Here is a 26,394-nt window from a genome sequence, read left to right as displayed (position 1 = left end):
TGTATAGTAGTTTGTATCTGTTACTCCCATACTCCTAATTTATCCCTCCCCCATCCCTTTCCCCTTTGGTAACTATAAGTTTGTCTTCTATGTCTGAGTCTGTTTCTGTTTTATATAAAGATTCATTTGTATATTATTTTAGATTCCACATATTAGTGATATCACTTATCACTTATAATATTTTTCTTTCTCTGTCTGACTTACTTCACTTAATATGATAATCTCTAGGTCCATCCATGTTCCTGCAAGTGGCAATATTTCATTCTTTTTTATGGCTGAGGAATATTCCATTGGATATTTATACCACAACTTCTTAAACCAATTGTCTGTCAATGGGCACTTCGGTTGTTTCCATGTCTTGGCTATTGTAAATAGTGCTGCTATGAACACTTGGGTGCATGTATCTTTTCAAATTAGAGTTTTCATCTTTTCCGGATATATGCCCAGGAGTAGGATCGTTGGATCATATGGTGGCTCTATTTTTAGTTTTTTAAGGAACCTCCATACTGTTTTCCATAGTGGCTGCACCAGTTTACATTCCCACCAACAGTGTAGGAGGGTGGGAACCTCTATTCTTTAAAAACGGTTTTATTGATATATATAGCTTACATACCACAACATTCATCCATTTTAAGTGTACAATTCAAAGAATTTTAGCATGCTTACAGAATTGTGCAACTTTTACCCCAATTTAAGAATACTTCTATCACCCTGAAAAGAAACCTCATGCCCATTTACAGTCACTCCTCATTTTTACTCCACCCCTAGGTAATCACTTTCTGTCTCTATGGATTTGCCTTTTCTGGACATTTCAGTAAGTGGGATCATATATTATATGTTTGGCTTTTTTCACTGGGCAAAATGTTTTTGAGGTTCCTGCATGTTGTAGCATGTATCAGGACTTCATTCCCTTTTATTTCTGAATAATTCCATTATATGGATTTATCACATTGTGTTTATCCATTCACCAGTTAATAGACTGTATTTGTTTCCTGGGACTGCTGTAACAAATTACCACAAACTAGGTGGCTTATAACATCAGAAATGTATTCTCTCACAGTTCTGGAGGCTAGAAGTCTGAAATCAAGCAGGGTCATGCTCTCTAAAGGCTTTAGAGGAGGATCCTTCTTTGACTCTTCTAGCTTCTGGTGGTTGCTGACAGTCCTTGGCGTCCCTTAGCTTGTAGATGCCTCACTCCGATTTCTACTTCTATCTTCACATAGTCTTCTCCCCTGTATGTCTGTGTCTCTGAGTACAAATTGCTCTCTTCTTATAAGGACACCGGTTATATTTGACTTAGGTCCCCTAATCCAGTATGACTTCACTTTAACTTGATTACATATGCAAAGACCCTATTTCCAAACAAGGTCATATTCATAGGTTCCAGGTAGACATGAATTGGAGGGGGCAGAGGGTATACTATTAAACCCAGTACATGGACATTTTGTTTGTTTCCACTTTTTGGCTATTGTGGATAATGCTGCTGCAAACATTTGTGTATAAGTCTGTGTGTGGACACATGTTTTCATTTCTAATATCTAGTAGTAGAACTGCTGGATCATAAAGTAAGTCCATATTTAAGTTTTTCAGAAACTGCTAAACTGTTTTCCAAAGTGGAAACCATCCCCCCCTTTATTTTTTTTTACTTAGGATCCTTGATTATCTTTTTTCTGAGCAATATCAACTTCGTGGATCCCTTAACCTCTCTGCTCACACTTCACATTTCATCGTTTATTTGGTCATGTATTCATTCATTCATCCATCCATTTAATCAATCCATATCTATTTAGGTCTATCTCTATTCAAAGTCCCCTGAAAGACACTAGGGAAAGAGATCATGAGACATTATGCTAGCTTTCCAGGAATTCATGGTATATATGGGGAGATAGATACTTACATAAATAATTAAAATATATAAAGCAGTAGAATAGAGATAAGTTCACAGGCTCTTGCAAAACTGAAATTCTGTTTGGTGCTTTGTTTGGCTTTGGAGAAGGAGAATAGTGTCCACTGGAGCCCTGTGGACTGAGAGGGGAGAGCCCAAATTGGTGGCCATTACTGGAAGTAGGGTGAATGCATGGACTAGGAGGCTAAAAACTCACAGATGTACTACTACTCTCGTATTTTTCTAAGAACTCTTTATTGTTCTCAGATTTCTCTATTTTCGTGGCATCGTGCTCGCATTTTATTCTTAGATCTCATTGAAAACATATTTTTTGACATTCTCTTAAGTCTCCTACATCAATTCTGTTCCAGTGGAAAACATTTATAAGATTTTTCTATTTGGAGTTTGATTGTTCACTTCTATGAGATAATAATTTTCATTATGCTTCCAGGGGTTTTCATTGCTTGCTGATTTATGTCAGCGTTAACTCATAACTGTCCATATGAACAGTTATGCTAATTTACCTATCAGCTGACTTACTACTCACACCGGGTCATTAGTTAAGCTGGCAGTAAGGACTTCCTTTAACAGAAGTTCCCATAAACAGGGTTCAGTTATTAGCTTCCTATTACTGCTGTAACAAATTGCCACAACCTTAGGGCTTAACCTTGCACAAACTTATGATCTCACAGTTTTGGACGTCAGAAGATTGAAATGGGTCTCACGAGACCTAAAGGTGTCAGCAGGGCTGTATTCCTTCTGAAGTCTCTAGGGGAATCTGTTTCCCTAGAACATCTTCAAATCTCTCTTTGCCTGTGACCTTCTGCCTTCCTCTTCCACATTTAAAGGACCCTTGTGATTGGTTACACTGGGCCCACCCAATAATCCAGGGTATTTTAAGGTCACTTGATTAACAACTTTAATTTTGTCTGTAACCTTAATTCCCTTTGCCATGTAACATTACATATTCACAGGTTCCAGGGATTAGGACTTGACTATCTTTGGGAGGTGGAGCCATATTATTCTACCTTACCTACAGGTGCCTTTAAATTTAGGTGGCCAGGCAGGTCTTCCCTGTGTAGCCATGCAGACAGGTTTCCTCTGGGTACGGCACGTAGCTCTGGGAATCTGAGAACCCAATGGGTCCTCTCTTGGGTTCAGGTTCAGGATCTGCTCCCTTTGAACAAGTACGTAGCAGGTGAGCAGAGACTGGCTCCCCAGAGACAGCTCTAGGATTTGGCAGGGGTTTTCTCCACCTCCTCCCACCCCCACTTCACTGCACAAAAGATGTGGGCAGGTCTGAGGGGCTTCTCCAGTCTCCCCACTGCAATACAGGGAAGGGCCACTAGAAGGAAAGTGGCCAGGTTGGGTTCACCCCTACAGCACTCTCAAATTGTCCTGTTCTTTTGGAAACTCAAGTCTCGAGGCATGTTCATGTCCATCTCTCTGATTTCCAGTTGGGGGCAGCGGGGGAGGGGACAAAGTTTTTTTTTTTTTCATTTGTTGAGTCATGTCAGCAGGAGGTTGTAAGATTGCAAGGGTCAAATTTGTGTTTGCCTCAACATCTTGGCTCCATTACCCTCCCTGCTTCTCCTCACCCCTCAGCCCTGTCCTCTAGTAGGCTTAAACCAGGATGGGCCATTCAAGGAGAGATACTGAGTGGTTCCACTTGTATGGGACAGAGTGGTCAGATTCATGGAATCGGAGAGTGGAAGGTCATTGCCAGGGGCTGGGAGGAGGGGGAAATGGGAAGTTACTAATGAAGGGATATAAAGGTTTGGTTGAACAGGATAGATAAGTTCTGGAGATCAGCTGTACGACCTTTTACCTATAATCAACAATAGTGTATTGTACACTTAAAATTTTGTTAAGAGGGTAGATCTCATCTTAGGTGCTCTTACCACAATAAAAGCAAAATTTAAAAAAAAAAGTAAAGTAGTGAAGTCTAGTCTTAAACATAAAAAACATTTTAAGACTACCCCCAATAAACATATTTTTAAATGGAAAAAAAAGAATCTTTCATTTACACCCCCCTCCAAAAAAAAAAAAAAAAAAAAAACCCCAAACAAACCAGGTTTAAATACAGCTTTTAAAGGAACATATCCATTGTGTAAGGCAGATGCCTGCCCTCACCCACTGAAAATTCTCATTCAGTAGATTTGGGGTGGGGAGAGGACCTGAGAACCTGTATCTCAAAAATCTTCACCTACAATTCTGATGCACAGCCACAAAAGAATCACTGACTTAAAGTTAGGCACACTGATATTTCGAAGTTATGTTAGGAAATAAAGCCCATAAACACTTTTTTTAATTTGTCCCCTGAACAATGTAACTCTAAAATAAAGAATTCAAAGGCTGAGTACTATACTAGTAGAGGAAAAAAGCCGTACAAAGATGGAATAAAGTATGAAGAATCTATAACAGGACTAACCTGCCACCCCACAATTCTGAGAAAAGCTCATTCTTTCTCTTTTCCCCCCAAATGCAAATGTTAGTGTGGGAAGAAGAGGATTTAGGGTTGGAAGCTAAAAGTTCAGGGAAGAAGGGCCGTTTTGCAATATCCCTTCACACCTGTTCAGTACCTTCCAGTTGATAAAATGTTGTCGCTGATACTGCTTCACTCATCCTCACAATGAAATGGAGAACTCAGCTGGAAAGGCGGAGGAGGGAGGGAACTGAGACTCAGAGAGAACCCCCATTCATTGCATAGGGTGCTACAGTGCTGAACCCATCTTCACACTTCATTCTATTTCTCCAGCTTTTCCTCTATCACATCGTGGCATTTACAGTGGGACAGAGAGGACACCTCTGGTCTCCCGGTTTTTCCTTACTCCCTAGGACGGCTCTGCTCTCCTCAGGGCCTCCCCCTGGGGCTCGGTACCTGGGCGGCTGCGGCCACCTCGTAGCCGTCGGGGTTCATGGACGGCAGGATGTGAATGCGCGTGCCCTCCACCAGCCGGACGATGCGCTGGTTCCTGTTGCGGAACTCCTCGCACAGAAACTCCGACAGCTGCAGCAGCAGCTCGCGGCCCAGCACCTCGTTGCCGTGCATGTTCCCCACATACTTGACTTCCGGTTCCACTGCAAGTGAGAGAAACACACATAAAGAAGATGGGGAAAGCTTACGAGTGTAGTTAATTCCTAACCATGCAAAGGGACGTTTCCCCTCTTTTTCAGTAATGAATAAAAGAAAACCTCATGCTTCTGTTAGGTCTTTTCCAATAATCCCTGTGCCCCCTTTGAACAAACTGCAACTACAAATGCTACAAAAATTCATGCCACGGATAATAATGTCTACTATTTATTAAAACCCTGCTGTGTACTAGGCATTTATGTTATTGTTAATCTTCACAGAAAACCTGTAAAGTAGGCATTATTAGCCTCAGGATGAGGGTACTGGGTATGGAAGAGGTTAAGTAACTTGTCTGAGGTCACCTGGCAGATTAATAATGGAGGTCAAAGTCCAGGTGCCACTGAGGTAGCTTAATGCTTCTCAGAGACAAATCTTTTCAGGATAAGGATAGTGTTTTTCCAAGATTTGCTGGCCTAAAGTCCTCCAGGTTATAGCATAACAATTCCTAATTGCACCAGTTGAAAATTTAATTTTCTTGGTACTCAGGTTAAAATCTCCCCTTCATATCTGAGAATGCTGTGTCTTGAGGCACAGAGTAGGAAGGAGTCTATGTATGTCTCATTCCTTAGTCTTTTCTTTGGCTATGCTAACTGTTCAATTGAAGTTAGAACTGAGGTCATGAGAGGAGCCTCTAGAACCACTTAAAAAAATCATTCTTGCCCTGTTTTAAAAGGAAGGAGAAAGCCCTTGCCAAGTGATTTCCCTTCCACACAGCACTCTTTTTTTTTTTTTAATTATTTATTTTATTTATTTATTTTTGGCTGCATTGGGTCTTCGTTGCTATGCGCGGGCTTTCTCTAGTTGTGGCGAGCAGGGGCTACTCTTCTTTGTGGTGAGCGGGCTTCTCATTGAGGTGGCTTCTCTTGTTGCGAAGCACAGCCTCTAGGTGCACAGGCTTCAGTAGTTGTGGCACGTGGGCTCAGTAGTTGTGGCTCGTGGGCTCTAGAGCACAGGCTCAGTAGTCGTGGCGCATGGGCTTGGTTGCTCGGCAGCATGTGGGATCTTTCCAGACCATGGCTCGAACTCGTGTCCCCTGCATTGGCAGGCAGATTCTTAACCACTGCACCACCAGGGAAGCCCCCACCCAGCACTCTCTTGCCTTCATGCCTTTTCTGATTCTGTGTATCTTCATCTTCACATTTCCATGCCCTCCTCACCATCCATCTAGGCTCAAATGCTCCTTACTCTGTGAAGCCATCTTGGATTCTCCTTGCTGGGAGTGAACTTGCTATTAAACTTCCCTTTTATGATACCACCTTCTACTCTGAGTTTTGGCTAATTTTGCACATGTCCTATTTTCCTTACTGGACCTGGCCCTTGCAATGTATGCCATTTTAAACTTTCTTTAGGATACAATCCATTGTTATTTACCTGCTACAACAGTCTTTCCCAAAGGAATGTCTATAACCCATAAGGACTGTGTGGTGGATTTTCTATCATGTACATTCTTTAATCTTAGTGTATTTCTTTAATCTTATCATGTCTTTCTTACTTTTCTTGGTGTTAAGTTATCCTTTATTTTACGAAAGGATGGGGATAGCAGATGGCAGGTAGTAGTCTTCAACATCCTTGTTCAGTAAAATAAAATTTGGAAAATCTATTTTAGTCCCCTCTGATCTCCCATATATATATATTTGTGTGTGTGAAATCCATAAGTTTGGGAACGACTGCCCTGTAGAACCTACCATAGTGCCTTCCTCTTAGGAGGTATTCAATATAAAATTCTTTTGTCTCTACTTTCCGTATATCCAGAATACAATACAACCACTTCTCCTAACAACCACTGTCATCATTTTGGTTCAAGGTCCCACAATCGCAAGTGTGGATTACTACAATAAATCTCCTACTTGAACTCCTTGCATCTGCCCAGCCATGCAAGTCTATTCTCCTGAGTCAGTGTTTAGCAAACGTTTCCTGTAAGGGACCAGATAGTAAATCCTTTGGGCTTCCTGGGCTATATTGTCTTCACTGCAGCTACTCAATGCTTCCAGTGAAAGCAGACATAGATGATACAAAAACAAATGTGTGTGACTGTGTTTCAGTGAAACTTTATTTACCAAAACAGGTAGCTGGGACCCACCACCCGAGCCTCCCATCAAGCCTCTTAGATAGCCTCAACTACCAGAGAGCAGACAGCAGAAGCAAGAAAAACTATAATCCTGCAGCCTGTGGAACAAAAACCACATTCACAGAAAGATAGACAAGATGAAAAGGCAGAGGGCTATATACCAGATGAAGGAACATGATAAAACCCCAGAAAAACAACTAAATGAAGTGGAGATAGGCAACCTTCCAGAAAAAGAATTCAGAATAATGATAGTGAAGATGATCCAGGACCTCGGAATAAGAATGGAGGCAAAGATCGAGAAGATGCAAGAAATGTTTAACAAAGACCTAGAAGAATTAAAGAACAAACAAACACAGATGAACAATACAATAACTGAAATGAAAACTACACTAGAAGGAATCAATAGCAGAATAACTGAGGCAGAAGAACACATAAGTGACCTGGAAGACAGAATGGTGGAATTCACTGCTGCGGAACAGATGAAAGAAAAAAGAATGAAAAGAAATGAAGACAGACTAAGAGACCTCTGGGAAAACATTAAACGCAACAACATTCACACTCTAGGGGTCCCAGAAGGAGAAGAGAGAGACAAAGGACCCGAGAAAATATTTGAAGAGATTATAGTCGAAAACTTCCCTAACATGGGAAAGGAAATAGCCACCCAAGTTCAGGAAGCGCAGAGAGTCCCATACAGGATAAACCCAAGGAGAAACACGCCGAGACACATAGTAATCAAAATGGCAAAAATTAAAGACAAAGAAAAATTATTGAAAGCAGCAAGGGAAAAACGACAAATAACATACAAGGGAACTCCCATAAGGTTAACAGCTGATTTCTCAGCAGAAACTCTACAAGCCAGAAGGGAGTGGCATGATATACTTAAAGTGATGAAAGGGAAGAAACTACAACCAAGATTACTCTACCCAGCAAGGATCTCATTTAGATTTGATGGAGAAATCAAAAGCTTTACAGACAAGCAAAAGCTAAGAGAATTCAGCACCACCAAACCAGCTCTACAACAAATGCTAAAGGAACTTCCCTAAGTGGGAAACACAAGAGAAGAAAAGGACCTACAAAAACAAACCCAAAACAATTAAGAAAATGGTCATAGGAACATACATATCGATAATTACCTTAAACGTGAATGGATTAAATGCTCCAACCAAAAGACACAGGCTTGCTGAATGGATACAAAAACAAGACCCATATATATGCTGTCTACAAGAGACCCACTTTAGACCTAGGGACACATACAGACTGAAAGTGAGGGGATGGAAAAAGATATTCCATGCAAATGGAAATCAAAAGAAAGCTGGAGTAGCTATACTCATATCAGATAAAATAGACTTTAAAATAAAGAATGTTACAAGAGACAAGGAAGGACACTACATAATGATCAAGGGATCAATCCAAGAAGATATAACAATTATAAATATATATGCATCCAACATAGGAGCACCTCAATACATAAGGCAACTGCTAACAGCTCTAAAAGAGGAAATCGACAGTAACACAATAATAGTGGGGGACTTTAACACCTAACTCACACCAATGGACAGATCATCCAGACAGAAAATTAATAGGAAACAGAAGCTTTAAATGACACAATAGACCAGATAGATTTAATTGATATTTATAGGACATTCCATCCAAAAACAGCAGATTACACTTTCCTCTCAAGTGCGCATGGAACATTCTCCAGGATAGATCACATCTTGGGTCACAAATCAAGCCTCAGTAAATTTAAGAAAATTGAAATCATATCAAGCATCTTTTCTGACCACAACGTTATGAGATTAGAAATGAATTACAGGAAAAACACGTAAAAAACACAAACACATGGAGGCTAAAAAAAAGTTACTAAATAAACAAGAGATCACTGAAGAAATCAAAGAGGAAATCAAAAAATACCTAGAGACAAATGACAATGAAAGCACGACGATCCAAAACCTATGGGATGCAGCAAAAGCAGTTCTAAGAGGGAAGTTTATAGCTATACAAGCCTACCTCAAGAAACAAGAAAAATCTCAAGTAAACAATCTAACCTTACACCTAAAGGAACTACAGAAAGAAGAACAAACAAAACCCAAAGTTAGCACAAGGAAAGAAATCATAAAGATCAGAGTGGAAATAAATGAAATAGAAACTAAGAAAACAATAGCAAAGATCAATAAAACTAAAAGCTGGTTCTTTGAGAAGATAAACAAAATTGATAAGCCATTAGCCAGACTCATCAAGAAAAAGAGGGAGAGGACTCAAATCAATAAAATCAGAAATGAAAAAGAAGTTACAACAGACACCGCAGAAATACAAAGCATCCTAAGAGACTACTACAAGCAACTCTATGCCAATAAAATGGACAACCTGGAAGAAATGGACAAATTTTTAGAAAGGTATAACCTTCCAAGACTGAACCAGGAAGAAATAGAAAATATGAACAGACCAATCACAAGTAATGAAATTGAAACTGTGATTAAAAATCTTCCAAAAAACAAAAGTCCAGGACCAGATGGCTTCACAGGTGAATTCTAGCAAACATTTAGAGAATAGCTAACACCCATCCTTCTCAAACTCTTCCAAAAAATTGCAGAGGAAGGAACACTCCCAAACTCATTCTATGAGGCTATCATCACCCTGATACCAAAACCAGACAAAGATACTCCAAAAATGAAAATTACAGGGCTTCCCTGGTGGCGCAGTGGTTGAGAATCTGCTGGCCAATGCAGGGGACACGGGTACGAGCCCTGGTCTGGGAAGATCCCACATGCCGCGGAGCAACTAGGCCCGTGAGCCACAGTTACTGAGCCTGCACGTCTGGAGCCTGTGCTCCGCAACAAGAGAGGCCACGATAATAAGAGGCCCGCGCAGCGCAATGAAGAGTGGCCCCCACTTGCCACAACTAGAGAAAAGCCCTCACACAGAAATGAAGACCCAACACAGCCATAAATAAATAAAATAAATAAATAGATAAATAATTAATTTAAAATAAAAGAAAATTACAGACCAATATCACTGATGAATATAGATGCAAAAATCCTCTACAAAATACTAGCAAACAGAATCCAACAACACATTAAAAGGATCATACACCACGACCAAGTGGGATTTATCCCAGGGATGCAAGGATTCTTCAATATACGCAAATCAATCAATGTGATACACCATATTAACAAATTGAAGAATAAAAACCATATGATCATCTCAATAGATGCAGAAAAAGCTTTTGACAAAATTCAACACCCATTTATGATAAAAACTCTCCAGAAAGTGGGCATAGAGGGAACCTACCTCAACATAATAAAGGCCATATACGACAAACCCACAGCAAACATCATTCTCAACGGTGAAAAACTGAAAGTATTTCCTCTAAGCTCAGGAATGAGACAAGGATGTCCACTCTCACCGCTATTATTCAACATAGTTTTGGAAGTCCTAGCCACGGCAATCAGAGAAGAAAAAGAAATAAAAGGAATACAAATTGGAAAAGAAGAAGTAAAACTGTCACTGTTTGCAGATGACATGATACTATACGTAGAGAATCCTACAAATGCCACTAGAAAACTACTAGAGCTAATCAATGAATTTGGTAAAGTTGCAGGATACAAAATTAATGCACAGAAATCTCTTGCATTCCTATACACTAATGATGAAAAATCTGAAAGAGAAATTACTCCCATTTACCATTGCAACAAAAAGAATAAAATACCTAGGAATAAACCTATCTTGGGAGACAAAAGACCTGTATGCATAAAACTATAAGACACTGATGAAAGAAATTAAAAATGATACCAACAGATGGAGAGATATACCATGTTCTTGGATTGGAAGAATCAATATTGTGAAAATGACTATACTACCCAAAGCAATCTACAGATTCAATGCAATCCCTATCAAATTACCAATGGCATTTTTTATGGAACTAAAACAAATCATCTTAAAATTTGTATGGAGACACAAAAGACCCCGAATAGCCAAAGCAGTCTTGAGGGAAAAAAACGGAGCTGGAGGAATCAGACTCCCTGACTTCAGACTATACTACAAAGCTACAGTAATCAAGACAATATGGTACTGGCACAAAAACAGAAACATTGATCAATGGAACAAGATAGAAAGCCCAGAGATAAACCCACGCACCTATGGTCAACTAATCTATGACAAAGGAGGCAAAGATATACAATGGAGAAAAGACAGTCTCTTCAATAAATGGTGCCAGGAAAACTGGACAGCTACATGTAAAAGAATGAAATTAGAATACTCCCTAACACCATACACAAAAATAAACTCAAAATGGATTAGAGACCTAAATGTAAGACCGGACACTATAAAACTCTTAGAGAAAAACATAGGAAGAAAACTCTTTGACATAAATCACAGCAAGATCTTTTTTGACACACCTCCTAGAGTAATGGAAATAAAAACAAAAATAAACAAATGGGACCTAATGAAACTTCAAAGCTTTTGCACAGCAAAGGAAACCATAAACAAGACGAAAAGACAACCCTCAGAATGGGAGAAAATATTTGCAAACAAATCAACGGACAAAGGATTAATCTCCAAAATATATAAACAGCTCATGCAGCTCAATATTAAAGAAACAAACACCCCAATCCAAAAATGGGCAGAAGACCTAAATAGACATTTCTCCAGAGAAGACATACAGATGGCCAAGAAGCACATGAAAACCTGCTCAGCATCACTAATTATTAGAGAAATGCAAATCAAAACTACAATGAGGTATCACCTCACACCAGTTAGAATGGGCATCATCAGAAAATCTACAAACAACAAATGCTGGAGAGGGTGTGGAGAAAAGGGAACCTTCTTGCACTGGTGGTGGGAATGTAAATTGATACAGCCACTATGGAGAACAGTATGGAGGTTCCTTAAAAAACTAAAAATAGAATTACCAAAAAAAAAAAAAATAGAATTACCATATGATCCAGCAATCCCACTACTGGGCGTATACCCAGAGAAAACCATAATTCAAAAAGACACATGCACCCCAATGTTCATTGCAGCACTATTTACAATAGCCAGGTCATGGAAGCAACCTAAATGTCCATCGACAGACGAATGGATAAAGAAGATGTGGTACATATATACAATGGAATATTACTCAGCCATAAAAAGGAACGAAATTGAGTCATTTGTTGAGACGTGGATGGATCTAAAGACTGTCATACAGAGTGAAGTAAGTCAGAAAGAGAAAAACAAATATCGTATATTAACGCATGTATGTGGAACCTAGAAAAATTGCACAGATGAGCCGGTTTGCAGGGCAGAAGTTGAGACTCAGACATAGAGAACAGACATATGGATACCAAGGGGGGAAAACTGCGGTGGGGTGGTGATGGTGGTGTGCTGAATTGGGCGATTGGGATTGACATGTATATACTGATGTGTATAAAACTGATGACTAATAAGAACCTGCAGTATAAAAGAACAAACAAACAAAACAATTAATACTAAAGTTTCATTGGGTTATTTGTATGGAAATATGTTAATATAAATGTTTCAGACATTACATGAAATTTCTAAAAATCTTATATGTTCTGGTATAATGTTATAAGTCATAATTCTAATTTTTATTTAAAATGTATATCTCAGAAATAACTAAATTTCCTTGTCAATTGCATTACTATGAACTTTCATCAAATCTTTAACCGTGGTCATTTCTAAGTCTTTTGTCATTTACAGACAGTTCTGGGTGTACTCTGATGCTTTTGCAAATATGTTCCTATAAAAGGGTTTCATCTTCAAGGAATTCATGGAAAAGACTCTGACAAGTACAGGTTTCTGGTAACTGACTATACTGCTGAACTGAATGAATAAGCATTTTCAGAACTCTAATGAAAAACTGATGAACTCATAAAAGTGCTAACAAAAGATCAAGATGAAAAAAAAATTAATTACATGGGACTGAGTGAACTGATGAAGATGATTATAATTTTTGTGACTTTCTGTTTGAATTAAAAAAAAAAATCCCACAAGGACTCAGAGGCAAAGAATATACAAATCAATTTTCACTGCAAAGTAAAGGAGCTGTTACAGTGGAGGATTACTGGACTGAATGTCAATATTATGACATAGTATGAGTGTGTTTCGTGTTTGGTAATTGCAATCATTGTTGCTTTTGTTGTGGTCATCCATTTACAATGCTTGGTGTCAGTCTATTTATCTCTTGTAAAAATAAAATACAGTGTGTGTGTGTGAAAAAAATTAAAAAAAAACAAACAACAAAGAAACAGGTAGCTGGCCCTCAAGGCTCTAGTTTGCTGACCCTTGTTCTGAGTGATCTTTTAAAATTTTTAGTCAGATCATGTCACTCCTCTGCTTAAAACCCTCCAACGGCTTCTCACTTCACTCAGAGCAAAAGCCAAAATTTTTGCAGAGGCCTGTGAGGCCCCACGTGATCTCCTCCTGCCCGGTAATCCCGACAGCTCTGCTCTGACCTTGCTTTCCTGTGGTTCACTCTCCTGGAGCCACAGGGGCCTCCACGCTGTTCCTCACACATGCCAGGCATGCTCCGGCTCTTCCCCCTGTGCAGTGTTTTCCTTCCCAGTATCAGTATGGCACCTCAATCACGTACTCAAAAATCACCTGGAAGGAGAAGCTTTTCCTAAAAGGCAACACCCCCTCCCCCACTCAACCCACAATTATCCACAACTCCCTATCTCTCCTTCCTGGTTTCTTTTTCTCAATAGCACTTATTTTCATCTGGTATAGTATATATTTATTTAGTTACCTATTTATTGCCAGTCTTACCTCGCTAGAATTAAGGCCCTGAGGGCAGAGTCTTTGTTTTATTCTCTGTGCTATATTCAGAGTCTACCAAAGTGCTTACATTGAGTAGATCATCAGGAATGCTTGTGGAATAATTAAGGAATGAATGGATATACCGTTGATAGGGCATCAGAGAAAAGAGGGATCAGTGAGGTACAATAGTATGAAAAGCTTCAAGAAAGGCACTGAATGCTAGAAAGTAGACAGGGCACCAAGAAAGGGGCATGGAGTGGGGGGCTAAGCCTACAATGTCCATTAGCACCCACAAGCTTCCACAATGAACACACGACCTGAGTAAAAGCAGGGTGTTTGCTCTGCAAGTGCATTTTCAAAGCAAGGCCCTTATCGTCACCTAATCACGTAGCCTTCCTTGAGCCAGCCTCCCATCCCCCTCTCCCCCCTCCCCCAAACTGGCCACTTAAGAGTTTGAAGCTGTCATGGACAGAATCCACTGGGTGTGAGGTTGCCACTGAAGGTTTTTAAGCAAGGGGGGAGGGGATTATATCAGTATTTGGACATCTAGCATCTGTATCTTAAATGAAAGGTTTAGAGAGTGGTGGCCGTTAGGTGTTAGGAGAACGGTCAGGAGCCTGGTGCAATCATTTATGCAGGCTGTGATGGAATTTGGGCTAGGGGGAAGGGTGAGGAAGTGGAGAGGAAAAGAGACTTGAGGTTGACAGTTTGAAGGAGGAACTGACGTACTTGAATGTCACAATTGCTGTAAGTAAAGCAGTAAAGTAGAAACAACTTAAATGCCCATCTATAAATGAACTGTTAAATACAAACTTGCAACCATGGAATATTATGCAGCCAAAAATGATAATGTAGATCTACATTTACAGACATGCTACTCATCAAAGACTATGAAATGAGAAAAGCAGATATAGTATGATTCCATTTTTATTAAAAAAATGACGTGTATGTAAGAGGAGGTGGCTTAAACATGCGTAGAAGAAAGTCTGGAAGGAGATACATCAATATGTTAACGATGGTCATCTGTGAGTGGTGCGATTATGGGTGAGGTTTGTTCCTTATCTAATTTCTACTTTAATCCAAACATGGATGGCTTTTATAATAGAAACAAACTAACAACAAATAATGCAATGAATAAGATGAATACCCCAAACCTCAAACTCTCTCCAGGATCCCATACTCTGAGTACACCGTCATTCCCCTAAGAGCTATCCCTAAACTCTGGCAGAACTAGAAGGGCTAATTGTTTCTCCAGAGGCATTGGATACAGAAAGGCAGAATAGTAACAGCAAGGAAGAAAGAAGGGTAATGGGAGGGAAGGTGGGGGGATGGGAAGGGAGCAGGGAAGAAGACTCACCTTTTACCATTAAGGTCTTGAGCAAACAGAACCCAAAAAGGAGGAACAGACTGGAGCCTGAAATGGGGTTGCAGCTCCCCAGAGGCAGGGCCAGTTTGTAGGCTAAGCAAGGAAATACTTAGCCCAGGCTGAGGAAGTGGTGATACTTTATGGGTGGAGGGGTCCAGGGACCTCCCCAGAAACCACCCCAATTACTGGATTTGTAAGGGAAAGGTCCTGCCCACACACACTTTAAGACACATGCTCAGGGCTTACAGGGCTCGTGGATTCCAGGGTAGTCGCTGAATTCCAGCACGTAGAGGTGTCTCCCCTTCACACTGCGCCCAATGCTGTAAACCCGCGTGACATGGGGGCATTCATTGTGCACCTTGTACAGCGTCCGCACGAGGTCATCATAGCGGTGGTGGCGAAAGGTTACCGGGGCAACCAACTTGAAGAGAAGGAGCTGGAGGAAAATTGAGACCAGGTCTGACATCTTGCTGGGCTTTTTCAGAGACTCACTAAAATGGTCCCCGCTTCTCCCAGTAAAAATCCAAGGGCCAAGAACCAGCTTTTCCTAGTTTCCCACCAGTAAACACCAGTGTGACAGTGCCTGGGAAGAAAGTTCAGAACTGTCCCTCCAAAGCCAGAAGTTATTTATGTAGCTCTGGAATAGGCACTCATCTCCCCTCCCCCATTTCTCTGCCTCTCCTAATCCATGAAAACCTTTTGAAAGGTTTTTGCACTTCTTCAGATTGGGTAGTTTCACTGATTCTGGTTTACTGATTAACTGGACTGTAAACAGGCTTCAATAAATAGCTGCTTATAACCCTTTGATTCCCGGAGAATTTTGAGAAGCTTGGCCTGTCCTTGTTCCCTATATTACAATATAGGAAAGGGTATTAAAATAGAACACTCTGTCCTTTTGATCCATTCTACATCCTATCTTTCCGAAGCACAGCTCTGTTTTGTCCCTTTTCTCCTCAAAAATCTTTCAACAGATACCATTGAGAAAATGAGAAGGTGAGCCCCAGGTTGGGAGAAAACAGTTGTCAATCATGTATCTGACAATATATCCAGAATAAATCAAGAACTCTTACAACCCAGTAATAAAACAAATAACCCAATTTAAAAGTGGGAAAAAGATTTGAATAGACATTTTATTCAACTAAAGTAGATATATGAATGACTAATGAGCACATTAAAGATGTTCAACACTATTGGTCATTAAGGAAATGCAACTTAAAATGACAATGAGATATCACATCACATCCACTAGAATGGCTATAATCAAAAAGACACAATAACAAGTGTTGTCAAGAATAGGGAGAAACTAGAACCCTCATATATTGCCGATGGGAATATAAATGGTGCAGCCACTTTGGAAAACAGTTTTGCAGTTTCTTAGAAGTTTAAATATATACTTACTATACAATCCAGCAATTTCCTGGTATCTACCCAAGAGAAATGAAAACACATATCCACACAAAAACTAGTATGTAAATGTTCATAGCAGTATTATCCACAATAGAAAAGTAGAAACAATCTAAATATCCATTAACTAATGAATGGATAAACAAAATATGGCATATCCATGCAAGGGAATATCATTTGACAATGGAAAGGAGCGAAGTACTGATACATTGTACAAGATGGATGAATCTTAAAAATATTATGCTCAGTGAAAGAAGACACAAAAGATCACATATTATATGATCCAATTCATAGGAGATGTTTAGAAAACACAAACATATAGAGACAGAAAGTAAACTAGAGGTTGGCTAGGGCTAGGAGTGAAAATGCAGAGTGACTACAAATGGGCACAAGATTTCTTCTTAGGGTGATAGAAGTGTTCTAAAATTAGATTGTGGTGACTGTACAACTCTGTAAATACACTAAAATTCATTGAATTGTAAACGGGAAGCAGATGAATTTTATGGTATACAAATTATATGTCAATAAAGGTGCTTTTAAAAAATAAATAAAAATAATTAAGTACAGCCACCCAAAATTTAACTATAAATTTACCATACAACACAACAATTCCACTCCTGGGTACTTACCCAAGAGAACAAAGACTTGTACACAAGAATATTCATAGCGGCATTATTTGTAGTAGCCAAAAAGTGGAAACTACCCAAGTGTCCACCAACTGATGGATAAATAAAATGTGGTATATCCATACAATTGAACATTATTCAGCGATAAAAAGGAATAAAATACTAATACATGCTACAACATGGATGGACTTCAAAAACGCCATGCTAACTGAAAGGAGCCGACACAGAAAACCCTCTTATTGTATGATTCCATTTATATGAAATGTCTTGCAAAAGTAAACTTACAGAGACAGAAAGTAAAATAGTGCCTTAGTAGGGCTGGGAGTGGGGAAGGAGATTCACTGTAAATGGGCATGAGGGATCTTGTTGGAGTGATGAACATGTTCTAAAACTGGATGATGGTGACGGTTGCATAACTTGGTAAATTTACTAGAAATCATTGAATTGCACACTTAAAATGGATGAATTTTATGGTATGTAAATTATACTTCAATAAAGTTTTTTTTTTTTTAAAACAAAGTTTCAGTGGAATTTCATGCACTAGAGTGTAAAATCCAAATGCTTCTGCCTGGTTTTCAAGTCACTCCTACCAGGTCCAATTGTGACCTCACCCCAGTACAGCCCCGCTGCAGTGCCTACTGTCTTCTGAGCATGCCCTCATCACCTGCTTTCCTGCTTTTGCTTATGTTCTTTCCCCAGGTAGCTTAACTCAGCTCCAAACCCTGGGTCTTCCTCATGTCCCCTTGCAATTGCTGTTACCATCAGTCTTTGCATCTGCAATCTTATGACTTTGCCTGTTATGCACTTGTCCACTGTGCTAGGTGTCAGGTGTTAGGATAGAGGGCAGCCCTGCTGATGCATTGTTCCTGCCCCCCAGGATGATCGTCAGCCTCTAGCACACAGCCTGGCATGGGTGCACATTTGTTGAATGAATGAATAGCCCCATTATTGACTTTTCCTCTTGCATCCTCCTGCACTTCAGCAAACTTTTCCAAGGAAATCCTATGCTTTTCTCACCTGTCAGTAAAGACAGCTATCAACTCTTGGTTATATAGGGTGAACAAACTATAGCCAGGCCAGTCTGGCCCACAGATGGTCTAGAGAGTTGGCCCAAGATCAGTACCAAATCAGCAGTACCACAGAGTAAAAACCACAGGATTTTGCACCCACTGCTAAAATCCCATAATTTTCTGATGAGATCCTGACACCCCAGGTGGTGAGGGCAGGCATCAAGAGAGAAAGCTGAAAGGACATCACTAATGTTGTTACACATTAAGCCCTTGATCTAGGACTGATGAAATAAAATTCATATTTTAAGGCAGGACAAGAAAAAATTAAACATAAAATTTTCTCTGTGTGTTTGTTTGGACCTCCTCCTTCCCTCCCTCATGTGCAGTGTGCATCCACATTACACATTAACCAGAGCTCCTCAAAGATGGGCCTGCTCTACAGTAAAGATCAATGTTTTTCCTAGCAGTGTAACTTCTTAAAAGAATATTGTTCTTTCCCAGCTCTGTAGGGGGTCGTGGTGACTTGCTGCTCGCTTTCTACGTGCTTACGTGGACCATGTATCCTTGGTGAACTTTATGTAAAATATCAATATGCCATTTCGATGTACAATCCTTTGTCTCGAAAACGTATGTGACTGTGCCTTAGACTCCTAACAGGTGGAACGGTTCTCAGAGCTTTCTAAGAATATGCTTCCCGGAATGGGCATCATCAGAAAATCTACAAACAACAAATGCTGGAGAGGGTGTGGAGAAAAGGGAACCCTCTTGTACTGTTGGTGGGAATGTAAATTGATACAGCCACTATGGAGAACAGTATGCAGGTTCCTTAAATAACTAAAAATAGAACTACCATACGACCCAGCAATCCCACTACTGGGCATATGCCCTGAGAAAACCATAATTCAAAAACACACATGCGGCACATGCTCCGCCCACCCCAGAGCCTCGCCCTCCACCACGATGAGCAAATGAGCGCCAGAGAGGGCGTGAAATTTAAATTCCACTCAGGGGAGAAAGTGTTGTGCTTCGAGCCTGACCCCACCAAGGCACGAGTGCTGGACGATGCCAAGACTGTCGATGTTATTGTTGGTAAAGATGAAAAAGGCAGAAAGATCCCAGAATATCTGATCCATTTGAATGGGTGGAACAGAAGCTGGGATGGATGGGCAGCTGAAGATCATGTCCTTCGTGACACCAATGAAAATTGGAGATTACAGTGTAAGTTGGCAAGAAAAGCTGTAGCTCGCCTGAGAAGCACAGGAAGAAAGAGGAAGCGCTGCAGGTTGCCTGGTGTGGACTCTGTCTTAAAAAGCCTCCTTGCTGAAGAAAAAGATGAAAGTGTTGAAAACTTAATAAGCAGTTCCTCTGATGACAGTAGTGAAGAAAAGGATGAAGAAATAAGTGAAGAAAGTGATATTGAAGAAAAGACTGAAGTGAAGGAAGAACCAGAGCGGCACGCAAAAAAGGAAATGGAAGAAAGAACAATAGCTATAGAAATCCCTGAAGTTCTGAAGAAGAAGCTTGAGGACGATTGTTACTGTATCAACAGGAGAAAACGGTTAGTGAAACTTCCATGCCAGACCAACATCATAACTATTTTGGAATCGTACGTGAAGCATTTTGCTATCAATACAGCCTCTTCAGCCAATGAGAGGCCTCATCACCATCACGCTATGCCACACGCCAACATGAATGTGCATTATATCCCAGCAGAAAAGAACGTTGACCTTTGTAAGGAGATGGTGGATGGATTAAGAATAACCTATGATTACACTCTCCCATTGGTTTTGCTCTATCCACATGAACAAGTTCAGTATAAAAAGGTGACTTCGTCCAAATTTTTTCTTCTGATTAAGTAAAGTACCACAAACGCTAATAGGAACCAGGAGGAGTTCTCTCCAAGCCCACCTTTGTTGAATCCATCCACACCACAGTCCACAGAGAGTCAGCCAACCACAGGCGAACCAGCCACCCCCAAAAGGTGCAAAGCCGAGCTGGAAGCTTTGCAGTCTCTGAGGAGGTCCACACGCCACTCTGCCAATTGCGACAAGCTGTCTGAGAGCAGCGCCTCGCCTCAGCCCAAGTGCCAGCAGCAGGACACATCTGCCAGCATGCCCAAGCTGTTCCTGCACCTGGAAAAGAAGACACCTGCTCATAGCAGATCATCCTCACCTGTTCCTCTGACCCCTAGCAAGGAAGGGAGTGCGGTGTTTGCTGGCTTTGAAGGCAGAGGAACTAATGAAATAAATGAGGTCCTCTCCTGGAAACCTGTACCCGACAGTTACCCCCCAGGTGACCAGCCACCTCCACCCGCTTACATTTATGGGGCGCAACACTTGCTGCAATTGTTTGTGAAACTTCCAGAAATCCTTGGAAAGATGTCCTTTTCTGAGAAGAATCTGAAGGCTTTACTGAAGCACTTTGATCTCTTTCTGAGGTTTTTAGCAGAATACCATGATGACTTTTTCCCAGAGTCTGCCTATGTTGCTGCCTGTGAGGTGTACTACAGCACGAAGAACCCCAGGGTGATTTATTAAGGTTTTGATGGTTCTGGAAGAGCAGCTTCTCTATCTAGCTTTGCGCTCTTGGTCCCCAGTAAAGAACTAGGGAGTTGGTGGGCCTTCCTTACAGGCACAGTGAATGCGATACCCGTCTTGGGGGGCTGTGGCGGGCCCACTTGTTTGAGCTGCTTACCTCCCGTAGTTATTTCTGTTAAGGATTACTTCCTAGGTGCCTGAACGGCCTCCAACATGTGACCCTTGCCATGGTACATGTCATCTGTGATGGCCAGAAAAGAGCAGCTGTGTTCACAGTGAAATGTTCACGGAAGTGTGTGTAGCTTGGGCTGTTTCAGTAGACGGAGTTACATGTTAGCAATAACCACATTTTTTAGTTATTTGTTAGCATTAAACAAAATCATTTTGCAAGCCGTTTTCATTCTTGTGATGAGGCTGAGCAACAAAACATTAGTTTTGCTTGGAAACCGAAAAGTAGTCCCAGAATATTTTAGAGGGAGTTGATATTGATGGCAAAAGAAAATGTGCAGCTATACATTTGCTTGTTACAGTTCCTTTTCTATAAAACCTTATTTTTGGTGATCTAAATAAAGCATTGCCTGAATGTTTGAGATTTTATAGCTACACTTGGTTGTGTAATGTATAGTTCCCTTTCTGTAAGATGTTATTTTTGGTGATTTCAAATAAATCATTGCCCATCTTGTTGGAAAGAACCAAGAGAGAGTTTTCAAAACAAAAAAAAAGACACATGCACCCCAATGTTCATTGCAGCACTATGTACAATAGCCAGATCATGGAAGTAACCTAAATGCCCATTGACAGACGAATGAATAAAGAAGATGTGGTACATATATACAATGGAATGTTGCTCAGCCATAAAAAGGAACGAAATTGGGTCATTTGTAGAGACGTGGATGGACCTAGAGACTGTCATACAGAGTGAAGTAAGTCACAAAGAGAAAAACAAATATTGTATATTAACGCATATATGTGGAATATAGAAAAATGGTACAGATGAACCAGTTTGCAAGGCAGAAATAGAGACACAGATGAAGAAAACAAACGTATGGACACCAAGGGGGGAAGGGGTGGGTGGTGGGATGAACTGGGAGATTGGGATTGACATATATACACTAATATGTATAAAATAGATAACTAATAAGAACCTGCTGTATAACAAATAAATAAATAAAATAAAATTTAAAAATTCAAAAAAAAAAAAAAGAGGGCTTCCCTGGTGGCGCAGTGGTTGAGAATCTGCCTGCCAATGCAGGGGACACGGGTTCGAGCCCTGGTCTGGGAAGATCCCACATGCCGCAGAACAGCTGGGCCCGTGAGCCACAATGACTGAGCCTGCGCGTCTGGAGCCTGTGCTCCGCGACAGGAGAGGCTGCAACAATGAGAGGCCTGCGCACCGCGATGAAGAGTGGCCCCCACTTGCCACAACTAGAGAAAGCCCTCGCACAGAAACGAAGACCCAACACAGCCATAAATAAAATAAATAAATAAAATTAAAAAAAAAAAAAAAAAAAGAATATGCTTTCCAGGTTACAATCTTCAGTTTGGCTTGAATAACATTCCCCCTTTTTCCCCTCTTAACTTGATAATTAATTGAATTTTTGTCAACAGGACAATATCTACTGTCATTATTGCAGGCTTGGCTTAGTGGTCCCGAGATAGTCCCAAATTGTTCCTCTGCAGAAGAATTCCCATTTCTCTGGTAAATGTCTCTTTAGTTCTTATGGTGACCTCACTCATGCTAAACAGATGACACCCATTCTCTAGGAGAGGGATGTACCCTCCTTGCTTGTATGAACTTCAGGTTGTTGTAAACAAGGAATACCCTCTGTACATCAGGGCTGAGGTTGACACTCCTTCCCTGGAATTTCACATAGAGTACCAGAGCATATGCCCTGAAGCCAGAGGACATACAATGTCTCTCAAAGCAACTAGAAGTAGAAGGAACTTGAGTGTCAGGGGGATATAATATTTAAAAAAAATTTTTTATAGCTTCATTGAGATGTAATTTACATATAACACTGTGTACATTTAAGGTATACAATGTGATGATTTAATACATGTACGCATTGCAAAATGATTACCACGTTAGGGTTAATTAACACCTCCATCACCTCATGTACTTGTGTGTGTGTGTGTGGTGTGTGTGTGTGTGTGTGTGTGAGATGAGAACATTTACAATCTACTCTCTTAGCAACTTTCAAGTATATAATAAAGTCCTGTAAACTACAGTTACCATGCTGTACATTAGATTCCCAGAACTTATTTGTCTTACAGCTTGAAGTTTGTACCCTTTGCCCAACATCTCATTTCCTCTACTCCCCAGCCCCAGGCAACTACCATTCTACTCTGTTTCTACGAGTATGGCTGTTTTAGATTCCACATATAAGGGAGATCATACAGTATTTGTCTTTTTCTATCTGGCTTATTTCACTTAGCATATGCAGAGATATACAATTTTAAATACAAGTTCAACTCCCTCTTAGGCCATTTGATCTTGGGCCAAATAATTAACTTCTATAACCTCAGTTTCCCTCCGTATAGGATGGAGAAAAACCAGCTCCTTCCTCATGAGTTGTGTGACTCAAACAAGATAATATACATAAGGCCTTTTGCACAGTGCCTGGCACATAGTAAGGGCTTAATAAATATTATTAGCGGTATTAATAGTAGCAGCAGCATTAAGCATCTATCTACTCTGTGCTAGAGACCAGGCTAGGTGATGGAGATACAATTCATTCAGTCAATACATATATTGAATATATCTAAAGGCTTTACTTGTATCATTATTTTTGATATAGAATAAAACCAACAAAGATCTTTGACCATGTGGTGCTTACATTCCAGTGAAGAGACAGATAACCAAGAGTGAAAAAAGCAGCTACTGTCCTCAAAGATACAGACTAGTGAACAAGCACAACACTAGGGGAAGAGTGATGGATGCAACCACATGGGCCATCGAGCAGGGTCACCTAACCTAGTTTTGGGGGATCAGGGAGGGCTTGCTGGAGGATATGTGGGAGTTGAATCAGATCAGAGAGTCCTGTATCCTCCTGTGGTAGGTATAATAATGGCCCCCAAAGGTGTCCACACCCTAATCCCTGGAACCCATGAATATGTTATGTTACATGGCAAGAGAGAATGAAGTTTGCAGATGGAATTAAGGTTGCTAATGAGCTAATCTTGAGATGGAGGGATTATCCAGGTGGGCCCAGTGTAATCACAAGTGTCCTTATAAGAGAAAGAGGAAGGCAGGAGGGTCAGAGTCAGAGTGATGAGACGTGAGAAAGGCTCAGTGGGCCATTGCTGGCTTTGAAGATGGAGGAAGGGGCCATGAGCAAAGGAATGCAAGCAGCCTCTAAAAACTACAAAAGCCTAGGAAACACATTCTCCCCTGGAGCCTTCAGAAAAGAATGCAGCCCTGTCAACCCTTGCTTTTAGTCCAGTGAGACCCATTTCAGACTTCTGATCTCCAGAACTGTAAGATAACGAATTGGGGTTGTTTTAAGCCACTACATTTGTGGTAATTTTTTACCCACAATAGGAAATGAATACACCCCCTAATACCTTAAGTCTTGGATAGAGCTGGGGTTCTTGGAAGTCAGGGAAAGCTGGAGCAGAAAGCTCACTTGTCTGACATCCTTCGAGGGTCTTGACTCAAATCTTGGGAAGCCAGCCCTGCAGAGCCTTGTTTAGGCAAATGAATCAAACTTCCCAACCCACACCTTCAGTAATCTTAGTTTTAAAATTTCTTTCTATCCTCCAGCAGTAACTCTGAGCTTCTGCAGTACAGTCTCAATGTAATTTAAGCCTGCTTAATAAATTATTAGTTGACTGGACCTATAAATGAATCAAGAGTCCAGCTCAATTCAAGTCAGCAAGGACTCTGAGAGCTACTTGGGTTTTAAGGGTTAGGAGAGTGTAGGGCAAAAGGAACCTGGCTGAGCGTGGAGAGTAAGGCAAGTCAGTCCTCGGGAAAGATCTTCCAATTCTTTGCCTGGAATGTTCTTCTCCCAGCTCATCTTATACTTCTGATATTAGCACAATGGTGAACTACACATGGAGGCCTTCCCCTGATATCTCATCTAAAGAGGCCTCCCCTGGTTATGCTCAGTCTTATCTCCTGTTTATTTCAATCAGAATATTTGACTTAGTCTGTACTTATTTATTTATTTGCTTCTTTATTGTCTACTGGCTTTCTCTTCCAGTAGAAGATAAACTCAGTGAAGGGCAAGACTAACTTATCTTACTTACTGTTCACCACTAAATCCCAGTATAATGTTCTGGATAAATTTTAAAATGAAGGAAGTAATGTATGAACTGAGATCTGAGATCTGAATGAATAGATGTTAACCAGATTAAAAACGGTAGAGGAGTGTGTGTTTGGTGAGAGTTTTAAGAGGGGTGAAGCTTATTGATCCCTCCTTATAACGCTGACCCTGTAGGAGTCTGCTGGGGTCTGTTCTTGAATTTCTTCTCTTTATCAGCACTTAATTCCAGATGGTCTCATCGACAAATCCCACTATAAGCTGATGACCCTCAAATTTATATTTCTTGCTTCTACTTCTCTGAACTCCAAAACTGTACTTCCAGCTACGTACCTCATACCTCCATGAGGATTTCTAATAGGTACCCATTCCTAAGGCCACTAACCCCCACTCCAGTCCCTGGAGCCAGACAGAGCCTTACAGATACAAACTGTGTCCACAAGTGACACCAATCAGTGATGGGTCAATTGGATGAGGAGAAACCAACCGTGTCCCCAGCACTCCCTTTTCACCTTCCCCTATTTAATATTTCCTCAAAGCACTTTTTACCATCTGACATATTGTATATTTAATTGTCTGTTTATTGTCTTCTCTCCCTATAAGGCTATAAGCACCTTGTGGGCAAAGAATTGATCTCTTTTATTTTCTGATGTGTCTCTAGCAACTAGACTGGGGCCTGGCATGTAGTAAGTTCCACTAAATACTTGTGGAGTAAGTGAATGATTGAATGATTAAATGCTTTTACCCACATAATCCCATTTGAACTTCACCTCAATCTTTCTTGAGACCATTATATTCCACTTACATATATGAAGATCCCTAAAATTTAAATGATTTTCCCAGCTCATATAACATATAGTTAGAAAATCTGGAGATTAAATTAGCTTTCTGACTCCAAAGCTTGGTGCTTTCCATAACACCGAATGCCTCCACCACGTGGGCCTGGTTACATCACAAAAACTGCCTTCAATCTGGCTTCCAGTTCTTAAGAGTAACTGAAAAATCCTTCTTTTAAAAAATAACTTTATATGCTTATGTAAAAGTGAGTATGTTTGTTATGAAAACATAGAAAAATATGAGGATAAAAATAAGATACTGCCCCCATACCCCATCAGCTAGGACACTGTAATCAACTGGTGACAATCAATCTTATTGTGATGACTCTTAAAATCTGTTCTTTCCCTTTTCAGTTTCCCCAAATTGGCAAATATTACCATGATCGATCCAATTTCTTAGACCAAAACCTAGGACTCATCCACAATCCCTCTCTTTATCTCACTCCCCATATCATCAAGTTATACAGACTGCTTTGAAAGTATGTCTGAAAGTATGTCTGGAAACTGA

The 26,394-nt window shown here is 40.4% G+C and overlaps 2 protein-coding genes across 2 annotated transcripts in view; one reads left to right on the top strand and one right to left on the bottom strand.

Annotated features, from left to right (window-relative positions):
• The window catches only part of CPN1 (carboxypeptidase N subunit 1), a 34,722-nt gene extending 19,048 nt beyond the window's left edge, over window positions 1-15,674 (bottom strand). The window contains exons 1-2 of the mRNA XM_059899442.1: window positions 15,455-15,674; window positions 4,767-4,966 (exon numbers count right to left, since the gene is read on the bottom strand). Of these exons, the coding sequence (XP_059755425.1) occupies window positions 4,767-4,966; window positions 15,455-15,674 (420 nt within the window). The remainder of the gene's footprint in view (window positions 1-4,766; window positions 4,967-15,454) is intronic.
• Window positions 15,675-19,216: 3,542 nt separating this feature from the next.
• Window positions 19,217-20,788, top strand: LOC132350330 (male-specific lethal 3 homolog). The gene is given in 1 exon segment (XM_059899441.1): window positions 19,217-20,788. A coding segment is annotated over 1 exon segment (1,569 nt). The 3' UTR covers window positions 20,786-20,788.
• The last annotated feature ends 5,606 nt before the right edge of the window (window positions 20,789-26,394 follow it).

This window comes from Balaenoptera ricei, chromosome 16, assembly GCF_028023285.1.
Source record: "Balaenoptera ricei isolate mBalRic1 chromosome 16, mBalRic1.hap2, whole genome shotgun sequence".
Taxonomy (NCBI): Eukaryota; Metazoa; Chordata; class Mammalia; order Artiodactyla; family Balaenopteridae; genus Balaenoptera; species Balaenoptera ricei.
This window is presented reverse-complemented; position numbering and strand designations above follow the sequence as displayed.